The following is a 15946-nucleotide window of genomic DNA, read 5'->3' as shown; positions in this document are numbered from 1 at the left end:
TCTCTCTCTCTCTCCTCCTCTCTCCTTTTTGTCTCTCGTTCACACACACACACCGTTACTAACCCGCCCCCCCCCCCCCCAGGTAAGGACATCCTGAGAGAGACCATCAAGTTCATGTACACGGACTGGGCCGACCGCGACAACGGGGACATGCGCCGGAAGACCCTGCTGGCGCTATTCACCGACCACCAGTGGGTGGCGCCGGCGGTGGCCACGGCCAAGCTGCACGCCGAGTTCCAGTCGCCCGTCTACTTCTACACCTTCTACCACCACTGCCAGACGGAGACGCGGCCCGAGTGGGCGGACGCGGCGCACGGCGACGAGATCCCCTACGTGTTCGGCGTGCCGATGATCGGAGCCACCGACCTGTTCCCCTGCAACTTCTCCAAGAACGACGTGATGCTCAGCGCCGTGGTGATGACCTACTGGACCAACTTCGCCAAGACCGGGTAGGTTCGGTCAGAGGGGGGGGGGGGGGGGGGGGTCGGGGGTCGAGATGGGTCAAGGCCGACTCGGATTGTGGAGGATTTGTCGTTGGTGTCTGATTCGTGTCGTTTATCTCCCTCTGTTTGACTCTCTCTCCTTCCCTCTGTTTGACTCTCTATCTCTCCTTCCCTCTGTTTGACTCTCTATCTCTCCTTCCCTCTGTTTGACTCTCTATCTCTCCTTCCCTCTGTTTGGCTCTCTCTCTCTCTCTCTCTCTCCTTCCCTCTGTTTGACTCTCTATCTCTCCTTCCCTCTGTTTGACTCTCTATCTCTCCTTCCCTCTGTTTGACTCTCTCTCTCTCTCCTTCCCTCTGTTTGACTCTCTCTCTCTCTCTCTCCTTCCCTCTGTTTGACTCTCTATCTCTCCTTCCCTCTGTTTGACTCTCTATCTCTCCTTCCCTCTGTTTGACTCTCTCTCTCTCTCTCTCCTTCCCTCTGTTTGACTCTCTCTCTCTCTCCTTCCCTCTGTTTGACTCTCTCTCTCTCTCCTTCCCTCTGTTTGACTCTCTCTCTCTCTCTCCTTCCCTCTGTTTGACTCTCTCTCTCTCTCCTTCCCTCTGTTTGACTCTCTCTCTCCTTCCCTCTGTTTGACTCTCTCTCTCTCCTTCCCTCTGTTTGACTCTCTCTCTCTCTGTCTCTCCTTCCCTCTCTTCCTCCACCTCTCCAGGGATCCCAACCTGCCGGTCCCCCAGGACACCAAGTTCATCCACACCAAGCCCAACCGCTTCGAGGAGGTCATCTGGACCAAGTTCAACTCCAAGGACAAGCAGTACCTCCACATCGGCCTGAAGCCTCGCGTCAAGGACAACTACCGGGCCAACAAGGTGGCCTTCTGGCTGGAGCTGGTGCCCCACCTCCACAGCCTCCACGAGGAGTTCATCAGCTCCACCACCACCCGCCTGCCCCCAGGCCCTGGCCAGGGCCCCGCTCACGGCACCGCCCGCCCCGGCCCCCGCCCCACCCGCCGGCCCTATCCCACCTACCCCTCCGACCCGGACCCCGAGGACTCGGAGGGCCCGCTGAACCCCTTGTTTCCGGGCGACATGCGCGACTACTCCACGGAGCTGAGCGTGACGGTGGCGGTGGGCGCCTCGCTCCTCTTCCTCAACATCCTGGCCTTCGCCGCCCTCTACTACAAGCGGGACAAGCGCCACGAGATGCGACGCCACCGCCTCTCGCCTCAGCGGGGCGGGCCAGCCAACGACCTGGCCCACAGCCAGGAGGAGGAGATCATGTCGCTGCAGATGAAGCACTCGGAGCACGACGCCCACCACGACATGGAGCCCCTTCGGCCTCACGACATCCTGCGGCCCGCCTGCCCGCCCGACTACACGCTGGCGCTGCGCCGGGCGCCCGACGACGTGCCGCTCATGACCCCCAACACCATCACCATGATCCCCAGCACCATCACCGGCATGCAGCCCCTGCAGGCCTTCAACACCTACCCCTCCACCGGCCACAACAACACCCTGCCTCACCCTCACTCCACCACCCGCGTATAGTAGACAGGAGAGAGGCGGCAGAGCGCCACCTGGTGGACCCACCGCAACCCTGTACAGGACCTGGATGGCTCTCTCTCTCTCACAAGCGCGCGCGCTCGCTCTCCAGCTCCTCCCTCGAGAACGTTGGCCCCGGTTCCTTGGCTTTGTGTCCCATGCCTCACGGCGCCCTCTGCTGGGGGGCATGCGGAGGTGCGGCTGAACCGCGAAGTGACGGGGGAAGGGGGAGAAGAGTTTGTGGGGGTGTGGATGTTCACAGAAACTTTTGATTTGATTCGATTATTTGAAGAGGGTCTCCCATTCTCTCAATCACACTACAGCCCAACACCAGTGGACATCAGATCCTTATAACCGTTTTAGGTTCACGTTTGTCGTTCTTCTCATCTCTCTCTCTAGGCCCCCGTGTGCTTTGAGGGGGACAGGGAGGGGAAATGTACAAAGGAGGATGTTTTGTCGCTACAAAGCTTCGCGACATGTTTTGTCGCTACAAAAAACGACTATCTCCTCATTCCTTCTGTCTCTTTCTCCCTCACATGTGGTTGTCATTCATTGTCCTTCTCCGAGCCCTGGAGACCCTCTTGGAATGTCACAAACGTTTGGATCCTGCCTGATGTTTTGTTTTTGAAGCCAGGTTCCCAGTAAATACATTAACACTGATGTTCTGATCAACTCTCGTTCCACCAGCATTCATGGTGCCAAGTATGTACTCTTGTGGGGTTCCCCATCGACGGGGCTGAAATGGGGACATTCTTGAACCGAGTCTACTATATCGACTGCGGTTCTTGAGGGTACCGTGCTGTTACACATGCACTGTATGCTGGGTGTTGATGGAAAGTGCCAAACAGGCCTTTTCTCTCGTCTTTTTTTTTTCTTTTTCTTTTTTTTATTTCAACCGTACCGTCGTTGCTTACAATTCTTTTCTTCCTTTTTTTGTGGAAAGATTTCTAAATATATAGATATAGAATTATATATATATAGTTATATATACATGTGTACAAAGAAGAAAGTATATAACATGGTTTTCTCATTGGAGGATCTATGCATGACTTATTTTTCAAGATGATGATGATGATGATGATAAGGATGATGATGATGAAGGGGTAGGCAAGAAGGATACCAGATAGTCAGTGTTCACATGTGCACGCTTCCTGGTCAGAGTGGGCAGTTTCTGGTCAGGCACGCCTCCCCATCCTGCTCTGTCATCTCCACAGAGAACCTCCCAGGTACCCAGTGTCCCTGCCTCTACACAGACCCCTCCCTTGTCACCCTCCCTCTCCTCAACAACACAAACATGTCAGAGTCACAGTGGGTAAACACCCCAAAAGATGACACGCACCAGTACAAAAAAGAACAAGGTACAAAACGTCTCTCCCACTGGTTACTATTTAGCAGCCTGTAAAGGACTAGGAAAACGACCCCACCTCCTCCCCACCCCCAGCCCCACTTCCCAGTAGATCTCTCTCAGACTCTAGACTCTCTCAGCCTAGGTCTTCACTCCTGTTCACCGTCCCTCTGTTGTCTTCGAGTGGCGTGTTCTCCAGCATGGCTCCAGTCCTCAGCTCCAGTGTCGTCAGTCTGCCACAGCTTGGCTCCAGTCCTCAGCTCCAGTGTCGTCAGTCTGCCACAGCTTGGCTCCTGTCCTCAGCTCCAGCTTCGTCAGTCTGCCTCAGCTTGGCTCCTGTCCTCAGCTCCAGCTTCGTCAGTCTGCCTCAGCTTGGCTCCTGTCCTCAGCTCCAGTGTGGTCAGTCTGCCACAGCTTGGCTCCAGTCCTCAGCTCCAGTGTGGTCAGTCTGCCACAGCTTGGCTCCAGTCCTCAGCTCCAGTGTCGTCAGTCTGCCACAGCATGGCTCCTGTCCTCAGCTCCAGTGTGGTCAGTCTGCCACAGCTTGGCTCCAGTCCTCAGCTCCAGTGTCGTCAGTCTGCCACAGCTTGGCTCCAGTCCTCAGCTCCAGTGTGGTCAGTCTGCCACAGCTTGGCTCCAGTCCTCAGCTCCAGTGTCGTCACTCTGCCACAGCTTGGCTCCAGTCCTCAGCTCCAGTGTCGTCAGTCTGCCACAGCTTGGCTCCAGTCCTCAGCTCCAGTGTGGTCAGTCTGCCTCAGCTTGGCTCCAGTCCTCAGCTCCAGTGTCGTCACTCTGCCTCAGCTTGGCTTCATCACTTCAGATGGACGAGGAGCAGGCGGCACACTTCCTCTCTCCTTTCTCTCCCTCCCTCTTCTCCTTTTCCCTCTCGCTCTCTCGCGCTCTTCCCTACCCTGGCTGCCTGTGTTTTCTATTTCCAGCACATACATATTCTGTTTGATGAGCGAGTGTGTGTGTGTGTGTGTTTGTGTGTGTGTACTGCAGCATGTCAGCATTGCTTCACAGGGGCAGAGGTAGGCCTAATTAGAGAGCACAAACAGGATGATGGAGTGAGTGTGAGAGAGAGAGAAATAGAGGGAGAGAGAAACAGACAGACATCCCATCTCTGAGGCTAACCCCCATGCCGTCACAATCCCAAACTTCGAAATAACAATCCAGTTGTTTATTCCTAAACCATTTTATACCTTCCACCCTTTCGTTCAGCTTCTCCATCCAGCTCTCCATGCTCTGTATGCTCAGTGGGCAGGCTAGCTCCAGTCTGCATCACTGAGCATCTCATGGCCAGACCACCTACCAGACGTCACAGCTGCACCACACACAGGTAACACCAAGCACACCTGGTCACGGCTCTGTCAGAGGAAGAGGAAGGGGGATGAAGAGGGAGGAAGAGGAATAGACAATCCCTCGACCAGGGTACTGTAGTAGCAAAATGATCAACTTGTCCTTTTCTGTTCTTCCCTCTTCTCCCTTTTTTGTTTTTTTTTGGTGCATATGGGAGAGACTTGATTTATTTTATGTAACGTCATCTGACAGGGGGTCACGGGGTCATGTGCGGCCTGATCCACAGCTCATGTTGAAGATGGAAACTTTAGCAAATGTGTCTCGTGTCTGCTTGTGTTATAGCTTTCAGTGTTTGGTTGGTTTCTAGTTTACTACTGCCTGATATCCTGGCAGAGGAGCCAGAGCTTGAACTGGTACCAGGCTGACATTGTGTTTCAATAGTCCTGCAGATAAATCCTAGTGGACTACAAGCTATGTCCTGGGAGAGTCTGGACTGAGAGACTCTGGGAAAGCATCTAGGTTGTTGCAGCCTTGAACTCACCGAAAGGTCTGAAAGAGAGAGAGAGAGAAGGCTGGAGGGTCGGAAGGCAAAATGGACATTTGCCGCCATCTTGTTAAGGATTAGCGAGTATGTCAGTTATTTCCTGTCCAGGGTCCATGTGCCCCCCCCCCCAGCCTCTGTGAACTGTTTTATACATACTCTGATGAAAAGACTACAATAGGTGGTTGGCAAAGAGGAATGACAGTACCACCACAATCGACATCAATTCAGCAATTGGAGATGAACAGCAACAGACTGTTTCCTTTTCTGTCTACTTTTCCTTGTCTGTTTTCTAAGCTTCTAACACTAGGGGGCGCCACAGTGGGGGAACTCAGCAGAGCCACCCCCCCCTTGCACCAGTGGAAGCTCCAGCCACCAGAGGTCATGCACAGAGATCATGGAGAGACACGTCTGGCAAAAGAGGGGCATAACTGTACATTTTTAAGTGTAACAACAAACAGACAAAAATATTTGTAAATATTAAGTTTCTTGTTTGTTTTATGAGTGAATGAACGATATTTAGTTTGTGACAATTATCAGACAACAGGTGCAAGTTGATGAGGGGAACCCTCCGCAGGTATTATCTCAACTGACATCAGACAGCTCACTGTTTTCTTTCCTGGACCCATTCTAAGGGTTCTCCTCGTACGCTAGATTCCGGTTCCTTCCGGTTCTGTTAGTTCCGTGGTGTTGTGGCCGTACACGCGTAGATAAGAGTATCGATTATAGTCGATGATTGTGAACAACATCAAGAGTAAAATGTATGTAGCGTCATAATGACTTTTCATCTGGTCAAATTAAGCACCAAGTAGCAGGGATTCATCTCCACCCTGTGGCCCCCTGGGAAATGTGGTTTTTAAACCCAATTCACAAAGTAGGGAAAGCATAGGAGATGCCAGGGCCATTTTTTACAGTACATGGTCAGATTTCTCCCCCATGATGTGGGATACCTTCCCCTTGTGGTACAGAGCTTACTCTCTCACATGGTGGAAGTCTGCCACCGAAGCTCACCTGTAGCCACAGTGTCACAGATGGACCAATGAGGGCTTTTACAACCTAAGATGCCTCGTATCCACATAGGAGATCACACAGACGGCTCTAATGTCCCATCCGGTACACTGTGTTACAATGTGTGTGTGCCCATTGAACAGTAGTGGTATACCTCTGTATGAGGGGTGTTTGTATGTGTGTTTTGTATGTGTAAATGTGCACGTGTGTGTGTGTGTGTGTGTGTGTGAGGTAGAAAGACAGGAAGATATAGAGCATTGATTTAAGTACCTACAGTATATATAGTCCATTTTCTTTGGCAGAGATTTAGTAGTATTTTTAATTTACTTTAACAACTTAAAACATGTGACCTGACTGACCAAATGAAATCCATATTGGATTTTTATGTCCTATTCCTCATCATACCTTGAAGAAATTAGTTTCAGCGTGGTGTAGTGACCACATTTTATTTGTACTTATAACTGACAAACTGTGTTTTCTCATTACAGCAGTTCATATGCAGATCTACCATTTTCTGTGTGGGATGACAGGTCATAAACAAGGTAGCAAAATACAGGATCAGAGCAGCTGAACTTCCTGTATGGTCTGACCACTCCTCTGGCATCTTTGGCCACAGCTATAGGGTACATAGCAGTAGGCCAGTTACATTGAAGCACATACAAATGAAACATATTATTATTATTATTATGTCCCACGCCCCTGAGACAGTGGCGTGTTCAGGGAGTGGCCTAGGGTGGCACGGGCCACCCCTGAAATCTGATTGGCCACCCCAATATCTTAAAATATGATTGGCTATATGCCCAGTCAGAGGCGGGCCACCCCTTGTGCCACCCCTATCAAAAATGTCTGGACACGCCCCTGCCCTGGGATAGGCTACACACCCTAAACTAGACGTCTGTTCTGTCTACATAAGAAATTTGCACCTGTTGTCTTGTTTTTACTTTCTTTGCTGAATTCTGAAACCCAAGACTTGAGATGAAGAACAATGTTAATAATGGAGTTTAAAAAAATATGATTATTATGAAGAAGAAAAAAAAAAGTTAAAGATGAACTTATATAAATAAGGTGATGATATTTCTGTTTACTTTAGAAGTTATTACACACTGTATGCTGTGATTCTGATCCGGAGATCATTAAAGACAGTATTCATAGCTAGGTTGGTGACTTTGACTCTTTATTCATCTTCTGCAACGTTAAAACATGGTATATGGAAGCTTTTCAGTTCAAAGTATCTTCTGAATATTACAAATTATCAGACGGAAACATTAGAATCATATAGATGAAAATAACATTTGATGTTTTCCTTGTGTGGGATGCAGGTTTCCTTTAAGAGTTACATACACTGTATTTGCATCTCACCGTATCCTGAATCACGTTACATAGTGGACTACGAATGCTTGATTACATTGAATGGAAGTGGCTGTAAAAAGACTCCACCACATTAAGGCACAATCAGATAATCTGTCTTTAGAAGAAAAAAATGAAAGAAACAAAAGTAAAATTTCGGTTTATACCAAGAAGGCTGAACACCAGTAGAATGTTTGTTACGAGTGTGGTATTTGAATTATTTTACAAGTGGATATAAAGAACTTAAACCACATTGATACATGTTAAATAATCCATGCAAAACAATCATAAACAAATAAACATTTTTTGGGTTTAAAGCAGGGTCAACCATCAGTACAACCAACTACAAAACATCCAGTTATTAGTGCGATATTTGAATTCATATAATAGACTACATATGCTTAGTTACCTCAAATACAATACATGGTTATTAAGAACATCCACTAAATGAGTACACATTACTAATCCATCATCTAGTTGGTTGAATACAAAAAAAATCGGCCAACCAATTTTGGCTCAAAAAGGCAAACCCTTCAATATGACGGCATGGGTATCCATGACGATGATAATCCAGTCTGATTCACACATTCAACTCATGTAGTGTAATACAATCCATGAAGTACAGTACATGCCATAACTATAACATCCGAGATGTCGCCTTATTATTAAAGTATCTCTAAATTCTGGCCATGAGTTTAAACTAAACAATGTAGAGGCCACTGTCTTTGAAGTTGTGTAAAAAATATTATGAGACTCTCTCGTTGAGGCAGGTAGAGCCTGTTACTTCATGCTAAAAGACTCTTTGAGGCTATTTTCTGCCTGGTCCTTTGTGATGATTTTCCAAGTTGTGGGGATATCTGCAGGTAAGGCATCGTACTCTTTGGCAAACTGCTTGTTGAACTGAGCCATCACATATTTCCAGTAGTCTGAGGCCTGGATGCTTGAATCTGCAGGAATTTGCCAATTGGGGAAAATTTCTCTGTACGTTTTAAAAGGGTGACTTTTTCCATTTGTATGGAAGCAGATGAACTCTTTGTCGCTGTACACAAGAGAAGTGCATATATCAGTCACTAGTTTTGTTGAGTCACTCCACCTGTACTGACCAAGACCCTCGGGCCTGTGTATTGAAGCATGATGGTCTGTATGGGCTTGTCCACCTGCCTCACATGGTGCTTTACAAAATGGACATTGTTCACCACATCCAAACACTCTGGTGAACAACTCATTCTGTGGCTTAATCCGCAGTTTTTTCAGTTTCTTCTCGATGTCATCGTCATTTTGAAATTTTTCACTCAGTGTTTTCCCCATTTCATTAACAGATGTTGTCAGCCAATCAGCAAACTGCTCATGGTTGGCATTATTGAGGATCATGAAGGCACTTAAAGCATCTTTGGGAATAACCAATGTGTTTTCAAGCTCCTTGTAGATATTCTGAACAAATGTTCCCAAATTGTTGTTTTTGTCTGTTTGAGCCTTTGTGATGGCCTCTGTTATTTTCTTGACATTTGCTTTCACATGTCGTTCTTCCAATTCATACATTTTAGACCCTTTTGAAAAGCGTTTTTTGATTTGATCAAGTATCCACTTCTTGACAAAGTTTTCATAGGTGGAAATATAGCTGACATAGTTCTCAAATATGGATTTGGACAGCAAATCTTTCAAGATTGAATACTGAAAAAAAGATCGAGTGCTGAACTGAAGGGAATCTTTCCCAGTCAGCATTTCATCCACAATATCTATACCCAGGGATTCTTTGACACTGGCTTCCACAGCAGGTTTGAGGCATAAAAGTGTAAATTCATCCGCTTTTTTTTGACATTGGTCTCGTTTGTTGAACAGGTCTTTGAAGTCAGCACGGTACTTGTCTTTGTACTGATGTAAGCATCTGCAAGGGTCATTCACTTCTATGAAATGTTCATGCATCTTCTGAAATGACCTTGATGCATTTCCACAAATATGGAGCTTTAAATAGACTTCAAAATTTGCATTAGTCTTAAGATTTCTACTAGCATACAATCTATCATCTATCACGTGTAGGACCTCCTGGATGTAGTTGTCATGGTAATTGGAATGCTGTAATTCTTTTTCAACTAACAGGGTGCAAGCATCTATGATGCTGTCTGCAAGTACTTGGGTCTCACGGATATAATCTTTATTGTAAAAGAAATTGTTAAATGCATTTTTGCATTGATCAAATAGGTTTTCAGGAACTTTGAATGGACTTAATCCACATTGATTCAAATTTGAGTGATGTATTTTCTGATGTACTGAACTTCCTTTCTGTTGCAAATTTAAGCGAAGTGCCTTAGACACACTTTCACCAATGTTTTTTGGACTTAATTTCTTGAAGGATAACTCACGTACAGTTATATCCCACATGTTGTCAAAATCTTTGTCAAGCTCTTCATCTGACTTGTTTTTCTTGCTTTTTTTACAGTCTTTAATCAGAGCCAACACTTTCTCTTCAAGTTTGGCTGTGTGGCTTTTCTTGATTGCTTCAAGATTGCTCATTCCTCGTCTTATTTCAACAGCTGCTTCCAGTTGATTAATTACAGAGTTCCCCATTTCTCTTCGTAGACTCTTCGCAGTGTTTGAGAAGTCTTCTCTGTACGCCTCAACTAGATACACATGGCCTTCTGTTTGCTCATAGTACTTGGTCAAGTTGTCAAGAATAGTTTTCTCCCAGTTAGAAAGCTCTGTGGAGGCTTCACTTTTCAGGTTGGCAAGGAAGTCTTGAATGTCTGATGTTTGAGAATCATTCATGATTGTTCCATGGTTTGAGATCCTCGTTTCAGCGTTAGTAACCCATGTGTACATGTGCTTTTTGAATGACCAATCCCATTTATTGAATTCCGTGCACAACCTCATATACGCATCAGCCACAAGGCTGTTTCTGAAGCTAAAGATGAAGTTCTCATACTTCACAGAATTCCACAAGCTCTTAGTCCACTCCAGAAAGTCCATGATGTTATTGCCCGAAGTTTTACATTCTCTTAATGCTTGGACTATGTTTCTTTTGAACTCATAGACAGTTTCACTGTACCCTGCATTGACTGGCGCCATTGGTGGGTTTCCATGCCAGAGTCCTGGGATGTACCAGTTGCCTGTTTCTGGATTGTACTCCATCACATCAGTGAAGTTCTTGTTACCCTCTTTGTTTTCCATCATGGCTGCTGCTTGGGTCATTTCATTCAACTGCTCCAACAGCAATTTCCTGTCTCTCATGTTCTTGTCATGTGCAGAGACATCCGACACGTTCTGATGCACAAACTGACACTTGGGCTTTTTTCCCACTTCTTTCATCCTAAGGAAAGCGTGGACCACTATCTGCAAGATATCCTTCATCTCTGTCGAGTTCTCCATGGCAATATTGATAATTGTGATGTCACTTAGCCCAATCACAAGCGTAGCTAGCTCATTGTCATGCTCGTGGCTATCATCTAGCTGTGCAAGCTCTGGTGACTTGAGACCCTCTGTGTCAATGATCACTACAAAATCACAATCAAGTTGCTTTTTGAAGTCTTCTTTAACCTTGATGAGCAGCATAAAGGCCCCTCTTGTGCATCTTCCACTACTGACTGCAAACTGGACCCCAAACATGGTGTTGAGGAGAGTGGATTTCCCTGTACTCTGGACTCCTAGAACCGTGATCACCATGATCTTGTTCTTTGGCTTCACCAAGGCATCAAGTTCATGTAGAACATCAGTCACCCATCTCAGTGGTATGTTGGATGCATCTCCGTCCACCAGTTCCAGGGGATATCCATCCAGGAGTAACTCTGCACATAGCTTGGGAAGATGAAGAAGTTGTTGCCGTGATACCTCACCCTCTGGGAGTGAGACTGAAGATTCATAGAGCTGACCCATTTCACGGAGAAAATGTTCAGTTCCTAGGGAACTGTTTGAAATCTGTTTGTCAAGAGCTTTGATATCTTCTTTGTTTTCAGAGGAGTTTTGACATTTGTCTTTATACTGCTCCCTAAGACCACTGAGGCTTTCTCGGGACAGATTGTCAAGGTTCATTCGCATCCATTTCAAGAAATAGGACCTTTCTAATCCAGGTGTTGATATGGCATTGATGAAGCAGGTCATTGCATCAGACATGTCACATTCAGCCTGTTTTTTCCTGAGTAATGTTTTCTTCGTTTGGAGCTCACTCTTGTACATCTCAATGTTTTTATCACCAGCTTTCCTCAGTCTGCATTCTTCTTTTTCCAAACGAGCTAGCTCTTTCCATATCTGTCCTTGCAAGGGTAGTTGACTTTCTTTGTACAGAAATGTGTCCTTTATGTTTGAAGTGATGGCAAACGCATTTTGCTTGGCAGTCTGACATTCCTGGCAGTCTTCATCCACCAGGATTCCAAGCTCGTGGGCCACATCGGACATCTTTTCCAGCTGCATCTTGAATTTGCAGGTCTTAATCACATCACTAACTGTGTTTCGTAGGTTTTTGACAAAATCTGCATCGTTCATCTGTTTGGTCTTGAGGATTATGTTGTTCTTTTTCAGGTTCAGCCCGGAGGCAGTTTTCTTCAAAACATCAACGTTGAAGTTTGGACTCTGAGGGTTCCCTACCAAGAAGAGCTGTGCCTTCGTGTGTTGACTGGTCAGTAGTGAATAGTCCAAGTTGTCAAAGAAAACAAAAACCGCCGCTGAGGTCTGACACAGGAAGGAGTATTGTGTCTCGAAGGTACCGATGTCACCTCGAAGGTTGGCTACAGCAACAGGTTCACCAAATATGTCTATGTTTTTGTTCCCACAAGGGAGGTACCAACTGATTTCAACCAATCCATTTGATATCCTTCTTGGACTATCGCCACATTCCATATCGTGGTGAACAAATGTGTCGTGATACTGTTGGGGGTTGCTTAGAAGTTTGTTTAAAATCTGCGACTTGGACATGGAGCAGTCACCCAGTCTGACAAAAGACACCATAGGAAGGTCTGAAAGCACAACCCTGTTTTCGACAAATCCTTTTGGGTCATTTAGAGAATGAGGTCTGTACTTTTTAACAATGTCCCGCAGAGCCCAGAGCATGAATGTGCACTGATCTGAGTCACAGTTTGGAAGCAACAGTGGCACTGAAAACTGACACATGGACATTTTCAAGGTCATCTCTTGCTGCAGGAAACCATTAGAGGACAGAAAGAGAGCAGTGACAATATCTAAAGGGTTCACCATGTTTTTCACGTCCAGGTTGCCAACCAAACTCTCTAAATCAAAGTCACTACTACAGAATGAAGCATCACAATTAGCCTCATCCACAGAGGTGACACACTTTCCACTCCTAGCTGTAACATTAACCATCATTAACCTTTTCAGGAAATACCATGGAAGGTCTGTGAGAGAATGAGCTGGTTCTCCAGAGATGGTCTTCTCATTTATCTGCAGCACTGTGCTCAAGGTAAGTTTCTCTATGAAGTCCAAACCCAAGTCCAGCAGTAGGCTCTCCAAGACGGTTTCTGGGGAAGAAGAAATCATGGCATCAGATATCCTTGGTTTCACATCAGCTACTTTCCAGAAGAAGTTTGAAAGTAAGTGCCAGGATGTTAATTACCTACTACTGTTATAATGTGTAATAAACTCACTTGTGTGGACATATACCGCCACAAACTGGCTCTTGGGTCCGGTTTTCAGGAGAGTTGAGGCCCTAAAGGTGTACTTCACACCTGGTCTCAGACTGGAGAAGGTCAGGCTGTTTGAGGCTGTTGTCTCCTCTCTGGTGCCTTCCCCATCTCTGGAACAGGTCACATGATACTCCCCAACTTCACCATCTGGATGGTGCCAACTGAGACACACTGAGTCACTGCTAACGTGATCAATCCGCAATTTCTCTGGAGGCATGGGCACTGTAAAGAACATCAGGATTAAAACTGCAGCATTATCCCAGAAAGTAATATTCACTCATCACTATTGATAAGAAGGGACATTGACCAAAAAAGGATTCAGAACATAATTACTTGTGTAACAGGATAATGTGACGGCTTTGCTCCGAACTCCACTTTCAGAAACACAAACCACGTTGAAGATGTACTCTGTGCCTGGGCGTAAGCCCTCAAAGTCAGCAGTGTTGGAGTCTTGTTCACGGAGACTCTCCTTCTGTCCACAGCTGGAGAGGGTCACCTCATAGGACCATTTCATAGAGGGTTCTGGGGAGTCCCATCCCAAGGAAACACAGTCAGTGCTTATATGGTGAACTGTAATCTCTCTTGGAAAAGGGCCATCTGCGAAAGAGACCAAATAAATTAAAAATGTATTTGCTATTTAACAACAGCTTCCACAAACAAATGCGAAGGTTATTTTGTTCCTATGTTGTCTGCACTGGCTTTTTTGGGAAAGCCATCATTCCTGTTAAAATCACTTATTGTGCACACCCACTCTTGTGGCGTCCGTTAAACAAAAAAAATATGATTAGGTTTGAAAGTGTTGTGGCCCTCAAAACTGTATGTAACTTAGTATTACTTAAGTAGTTGGTTGGCCTGACATGAACTACCACTGAACTTTCTTGAGTTATCCTAAGATGACCTCTGAACTTGCATTTGAACTTGGAAAACCAGCCTGACACCCAGTTTCCTTGAGAATGCAAACCTTTAGGCTAAAATGCCACCACAAAAGTAAATCAGATATTATAATATATTACAAATGTTTTGTAATGATCATACAAAGAAATACTGCACTATAATTGGCATACCATCAGTCGGCTGTGGATTTGTGTCTCCTTGACAACCAGCTTCTGATGACTGTGATGCATCTTCTTGCTTACTGTACAAATCAGGTACTGAATCGCTGGCATCAACAAAGTCCTTAATTTAAGGAAATATTTAAGGGGAGAGAATGTACATTTCTGTAAGTTGAAATCTTTTCATATAGAATTCATTAACACAGTAAAAATGTTTATTACATGTTTGAGGCCATAAGCAAGGCCAGATGGCAGTGTACAATATAGCTTACCTCTTCATCTGAGAGGTATTTAAGAGCAGAGTCTACAGCTGGTTCACTTCTTCCTCGGTCGAAAGCGAAATCTTTAAGACTGCCCATTCCTGAGACGTGTGATACTATTAATAAGAATGAAATACAATACAAAAAATACTATACTATGATTAAAATACACAATTTTAAAGAAATCATATCGTCTGTCTACATAAATGTGCATTATAGGACTGCAGAAGATTGAAGATTGTATTTTTAGACCACAAGACCTAACTTGAGACTGTCCTGGCAATAATCATATAGATCAATAAATACATAGGCTAGCATCTTAACTTTGTCGACTGCATGGGTAACGTAATCATCTAGCATACCTAATTAACGTTTAATTAAATAATAACATAAAACACTCAACCACGTCTGACCTCGCTGACACACCTTGGAACACATCTTGTTTGCATATTTAGATGAATACTGGGCCAGCCTTGCAAGATGATAATGGTCCTATTTGTACAATCAATTTAGGCTACCCTTTGTTCGATCAATAATGACAAAAGTCCATTAGGTAGGCTATGATAATTTGATCAAGAATTTGACTCATGACCTGATACGATGTTCGTTTTGCTATAGTTTACTAGCCTTATTGAGAAGCTAAAACAAAAGCATATTAGGGACATTGTTTGAGTGAGTTCCGACTTCCGAAAGACTAACCCCCTTCCACGCATCAATAGGTTGGTAATTTTGTAAATATGTATTTATTGATCAGGGTATGTGGCTAGATTGTTAGGTGGTGTCAAAAAGTAGTATTTCGTCTCAGTAGGCTATAGGTGTGTTACCTATTTACAAGGTAGGGAAATTACACATTATGGCCCAAATGTCGCGCCTTGACATGGGCATGGACTCCCCCCCCCTCCTCCCCCAGAAAGCGTCGTGTTGCTCGCGTCCAGTTAGGACAAGATGTAGTGGCAGCTGGGCAAAGCTCTGCTATGTTTCGTTATCATTTAAATTAGCTATAGGCCTATTTGTTTATGCTTTTAGATAAAACAAGATCACGTCTCACCTTCTTTCTCGGCGAATGTTCGACATTTACAACAAAGCTGCAGTCCCTCCTCGCAGTTCAGCGTTTGACATTGAGAACACTTCATTTCGCTGTAAAACGATAAATGGATAAAAGGATAAATGAAAAGCCTAGCCTGAATTTAATTTAAGCAAAAATAAGACAGTCGGTTCCACGACTAGTCTGTAAGGTCCTATTCTCTAATTATAATATGGCAGGATCTATAGGCTACTGTAAAATAAGATTGGTTGCTTGAAAGAAAATTAATATTTTTTAGTTAGAAGCACGGCAAAACTTGAACTATTCTAGGCTACTTCATGTTCGTCACCTGTTTTTTAACTCCAGCAGAATGAACCCTTGACGGATGTAGCCGGCTATTTATATTAAATCTCAGAGCGAACCATGTGTATACTCGTTATCTTCAGGATACTACAAAACAT

The 15946-nt window shown here is 45.1% G+C and overlaps 2 protein-coding genes across 5 annotated transcripts; one reads left to right on the top strand and one right to left on the bottom strand.

Annotated features, from left to right (window-relative positions):
• Positions 1-81: 81 nt before the first annotated feature.
• On the top strand, positions 82-2001 carry nlgn2a (neuroligin 2a; the record flags this gene model as incomplete). The annotated part of the gene is made up of 2 exons (XM_047049343.1): positions 82-449; positions 1154-2001. Coding segments are annotated over 2 exons (1203 nt in total), but the record flags the coding sequence as incomplete, so codon positions are not given.
• A 5327-nt stretch (positions 2002-7328) lies between these two features.
• On the bottom strand, positions 7329-15900 carry si:dkey-85k7.12 (interferon-induced very large GTPase 1). Of its 4 annotated transcripts, XM_047048979.1 has the most exons (7): positions 15835-15900; positions 15510-15598; positions 14474-14577; positions 14214-14325; positions 13483-13746; positions 13111-13371; positions 7329-12984 (listed from the first exon to the last, which is right to left on the bottom strand). In XM_047048979.1, exons 2-7 carry the CDS (start codon positions 15592-15594, stop codon positions 8303-8305), a joined length of 5508 nt encoding a protein of 1835 aa, XP_046904935.1. In that variant the 5' UTR covers positions 15595-15598; positions 15835-15900; the 3' UTR covers positions 7329-8302. The 4 variants fall into 4 exon arrangements, with proteins under 4 accessions (XP_046904935.1, XP_046904934.1, XP_046904937.1 ...); XM_047048978.1 differs by having other exon boundaries at positions 15510-15851; XM_047048981.1 differs by having other exon boundaries at positions 13483-13671; positions 15510-15851.
• Between the last annotated feature and the right edge of the window lie 46 nt (positions 15901-15946).

Source organism: Hypomesus transpacificus, chromosome 25, assembly GCF_021917145.1.
Source record: "Hypomesus transpacificus isolate Combined female chromosome 25, fHypTra1, whole genome shotgun sequence".
NCBI lineage: Eukaryota > Metazoa > Chordata > Actinopteri > Osmeriformes > Osmeridae > Hypomesus > Hypomesus transpacificus.
Note: the sequence above shows the minus strand (reverse complement) of the source record. Positions and strands in the feature narration are given on the sequence as shown.

Excerpts from the sequence above, each read along its gene's own strand:
- si:dkey-85k7.12 (XM_047048979.1), bottom strand. The coding sequence starts at position 15,594 with ATGAAGTGTTCTCAATGTCAAACGCTGAACTGCGAGGAGGGACTGCAG. Across the intron at positions 14,326-14,473 it reads AATACCTCTCAGATGAAGAG|GACTTTGTTGATGCCAGCGA; the intron begins GTAAGCTATATT and ends CCTTAAATTAAG. Across the intron at positions 12,985-13,110 it reads GGCGGTATATGTCCACACAA|AAACCGTCTTGGAGAGCCTA; the intron begins GTGAGTTTATTA and ends CTTCTTCCCCAG.